This window comes from Crocodylus porosus, unplaced genomic scaffold, assembly GCF_001723895.1.
Source record: "Crocodylus porosus isolate Cpor-Errol unplaced genomic scaffold, CroPor_comp1, whole genome shotgun sequence".
NCBI lineage: Eukaryota > Metazoa > Chordata > Crocodylia > Crocodylidae > Crocodylus > Crocodylus porosus.
The window spans coordinates 36,709,410-36,713,792 of record NW_017728950.1 but is presented as its reverse complement, the minus strand read 5'-3'; the positions used below and the strand labels follow the sequence as shown (position 1 = coordinate 36,713,792).

The window sequence follows — 4,383 nt, the reverse complement described above, 5'->3', positions numbered from 1 at the left end:
CTTCCGACCCTATCAACTATGAAACTATAAGGACAGTCTGCTGGTGTTTGTGTACTCTCTTGGGTGGCATAGAAGCATAAGCCAATGTGCAAAATGCAGGTCTGGGAAAATGCAAATGCATGGGAGGGACAATCAGAGGGGATGGGAATTAATGGGTGCAAGACAGGTAGGTTGTGGGGGTGGAATAAAAAAGAGAGGAATGTTGACCAGTGATAAAATGTAGCTGGTAAAATGTAAAGAAGTTACCTGGGTTACCAGATGGCAGGGAGGTTATAATGTGCCATAAATCCAATATTCAGTCCACATTTTTTTGTATCCAGTAGATTTATGAAGTGAAGGTTGTAGGCTCATCCACAAAAGGTATTTTGTAGATTCTCTTTGAGGATTGGAACTGAGAAACTGGAGAGACAGTGGTTGTCTTGAAAGAAGTACCCACAGGTAATTGGGTATTTTTTGTTTTAAATAGATGTTCGGTGGGTTTCTTGTACATGGTGGTTTGTATTTCCCCATTCTCTTTGTCACTCAACAAAGAATCTATATGGAAAATCCTCAAACACTTGCAACCCATACTGGAAGAAGACCCGATTCTTAAAGAGATCTTTCCAGAACCACCCACCCTAGCCTTTAAATAAGCACTGAACCTTGCCAAGCTCAGTGCCAGAAGCAAACATCGTATGGCCCAAAGCATACCAACTGGATTCAGACGATACTGGGACAAGAAATGTAAAACTTGCCAACACATCTAAACCACTTCCACAATAACTACACCCCACAAAAGAACCATCACCATTCCTGGATCTTACACCTACAACTTCAGAAATGTAATACATCTCATCCAGTGCACTGAATGCCTTGATAGAAACTACATAGGAGAAACTAAAGAACAACTGCATGCCAGAATGAACGCACACTGAAAATCTATCAAAGAAAAAATCCACTTACCTGTGGTAGCACACTTCTCACAAGACAACCACTCTCCAATCTCTCAATTCTAATACTCAAATGGAATTTAAAAAACACCTTTCATAGACAAGCCTATGGACTTCATTTCATAAATCTACTAGATACAAAAAATTTCTGACTAAATACAGATATTCGATTTATGGCACATTATAACTTGCCTGCCATCCGGTAACCTCTTTACATTTTACCAGCTACATTTTATCACTGGCAAACAGTCCCCACTTTTGTGTTCCACCCTCCACTCTACATATTAGCTTATGCTTCTATTCCACCCAAGAGAATACACAAACACCAGCAGACGCTTCCTATGCCTAAAAAAAGAGCGTCTGTGTCCAAAAAAATGTAATGAACAATTTTTCCAATTATTTAGTTGGACTAATAAAAGATATCACATTTATTCCAAGAACCTTGTCTGCCAATGTGCTTAGACTAACACAGGCATAATTAACACCCCTGAAACAGAGGAGATTCAAGAAATTATCTGTAGGTCATCATAAATGAACCTGTACAGACCAAGAATCAGAACATGCAGATCAATTATCGAACTACTTTTAACTGACTGCACACTAACTACATATTTCATTACATGTTATTGCTTAATTTAATACTTCATGATGTTTATAAACATCTGCAAGGGGGTAGAATACAAAGCAAATTAGGTAAAGGACCCTGGACATGGTAGTTGTTTTTTAAAATCTTACCTTTTGTTTTAAAAAATACTCTTCAAAATGGGACTCAAATTTAAACCCTTAGGGTGATGTCTGCTTGAGTTGGTAGAGGGCCCAAAATAATAGTTTTGATATTTCATTTATTTAAAAGTGTGCTAAGTTAGACACAATAATAGTAGTTGATTGTCAGTAATGTTAACAAATTCTCTGTCCATCAAAAAGTAATAAAGGAGAGAACATATACTATTATAAATATCTACACTACTCTATACCTGTTCTGAGTGATCATTAATTTACACTGACCTTCCAAAACTTGTGGCAGGGCTAAAGGGAACCAGGATTTCATTTCCTGAAACAAAGCTTCAACTTTCAGAAGTTTTCAAAATGACTTTGTAGACAGATTCTGTGTGAGAGCTAGAGATAGAATTTGGTTCCTAGTTGCATGCTCAGACCACGGTAGGTAAGCCAGTCAAATGACCTGTCAAATATTGTCAATTGACTAGTCAACTGACTGCATATTTTTGACTGGTCAGAGATTATAGCAATTTTACAAAAAAATAAAGTTTGTTGTAGTTTTCTTGACAGAAATATGGTTTTTATTGTTTTTGACACATTTCTTAATGGAGAATTAGTGCTCGTTCTACATATTATTTAGAAATACTGGCAATTTTTATGATTTTTGCCCAATATTTCACTAGTCAATTGACCAAACTATTTGACCAATCAAATATCCAACTCTAGCTCAGACATCTTTCTTACACCATGTAGGATCCCACACATGCAAAGGAACCCACATAGACACATTTGCAGGAGCAGGGTATATAAGAACAATATGAAAAAAAACACTCACTGCCTTTCCATACTTGCTATTTCTTGGTTATCTTCTTTGACCTATAAAAAGGTATAATAAATGTATGTATATAGGAAATAACATCTAAAGGCAGAGAGAGACAGACAAGTAATCTAAAAGAAGTGTAACATCCAGATAATTAACTACTATGAATAGAGGTTCAATGGCTGATTTATTTTGGAAAGGCGGGATCATGTAATTTAATAATGTCATCATTTCCGTTTCCTCCAAGTGCTTTCCTTCCTTCTGCAATTCACAGTTTAAATGTCAATATGCTCTTTAGAGTCCACTCCCTGATTAATACTTTCACATGCATATAAGAAGCATTTAAATCAATGGGACCATGTTTGTAGGAATTCTACAGAAGGATACAAGAATAAGCCCATAATTAGTAACACCATTCATTCCTCTGGAACAAATTGATGTTCTTAGGTCTGAGTTATAAAAATTAAATTAATTTCCTTAACCAAACACGCTCCCTTTTCCCCTCACAAATCCCCTAAGCCAAAGTGATGACAACTGGCAGAGAAGGTAATTCTCACAGTTACATATTATCTGAGAGTTCCATCCCCTCTGGCTAATTCTTAATTGAGCTGCTGCAGTCAGCTTCAGTCCCTTTGAGCTGCTCAAAGTAGGAAAAAAAGGTCCAAAACCAAGGCCAGACATCTAGCTCATTTCCATTCACTGTTTCTAAGGCATGATAAAGCCCTGCAAATAAGAGATATAATAATCATTTTTTTCCTACCTGTTTCAGTAATCTCTCTCTCTCTTCCTGTGGAGATCCCATACTCCTGTCTTCAGCAACCATTTGATCCCGATGTTCTTCAAGGCCATGAAGTTTTTGATACAGCCGTACTGCTTCTTGTTTTATCTGGGAGTGTGCTATTTCCTGATTAGAAGAAACACTTGGTAAGATGCCATTTCTAGTAGGCAAGAAACCTCACAGTACTTGTGATTTTATATAACAAAATTTACATTTGCAATGTAATTGAAGTTTATTTGGAACAACAATATAATGAAATCTGTACAAAGAGCCACTTAGATAATCTTTTCAATCACTAGAGTTTCTGAGCATCCGTGTGTTATTTGAACGCTCCGTTGTAAATTATTTCTTGCTGTCTGTACCAACACTGAATTAACTCCAGATTTACTGAATACAATTCCACTCCATCTATCCTAGAAGATCAATTCTATTTACAGGCCTTTTGAGGGTCTGAGCATACAGGAACCTTGAGCGGTTAACATAATTTTCACTATAAAATCAAGACAGCTGAAAGTATCACAAATATATAATATTTTAACAGCTTGAAAAAATATTTATGCTAAGTATACATAAAAGATTTTTTTTTGTTATTAATGGTTGCTCCGCACCACAACAGCATATCAGCACACCTTTGTTTACCTTCCTGTGTGAAACCTCTTCTATGGAACACAGGCTCCAAATATCAATGCCTTTCAAAATGGAAATCATCAATTTGCTCCCACATATATTAAAAAAGATGGAATAAAAAAGAAACTGTAGAACTCACGTCTCTGGGGAGAAAAAACGTGAGAGATCTACTCAAGCATATTTTTGGAGAACAGGATCTACAAGTAAGGAAATCGTCCTTTTCTAAAATCCCAAAATGTTGCATTGATAATGCAACAAGCAACTGAAACAAAGGGTTTATATGGGAAACCTTATTACAGCATTATGAGTTTGCTCCTGTTAATACTAGAAGATCAATTGCTACAATAGGTTCTGAGGACAAAGGCTAATGTGATGAACAAAGTATTGTGGGGGAAAAGTACTTGCCTAATACACACTATAAGTTTATCAGGGGTGACCACCAGTATCTGGGGGAATGTCTGTTCACCAGAGCGCCCCAAGGGATGACGAGGTTGAATGGTTATAAACTACTG

At 36.6% G+C, this 4,383-nt stretch overlaps 1 protein-coding gene across 1 annotated transcript in view; it reads right to left on the bottom strand.

Moving 5' to 3' along the window:
- Window positions 1–4,383, bottom strand: part of IFT74 (intraflagellar transport 74) — an 80,193-nt gene that overhangs the window by 34,812 nt on the left and 40,998 nt on the right. The window contains exons 11-12 of the mRNA XM_019554731.1: window positions 3,227–3,370; window positions 2,482–2,522 (exon numbers count right to left, since the gene is read on the bottom strand). Of these exons, the coding sequence (XP_019410276.1) occupies window positions 2,482–2,522; window positions 3,227–3,370 (185 nt within the window). The remainder of the gene's footprint in view (window positions 1–2,481; window positions 2,523–3,226; window positions 3,371–4,383) is intronic.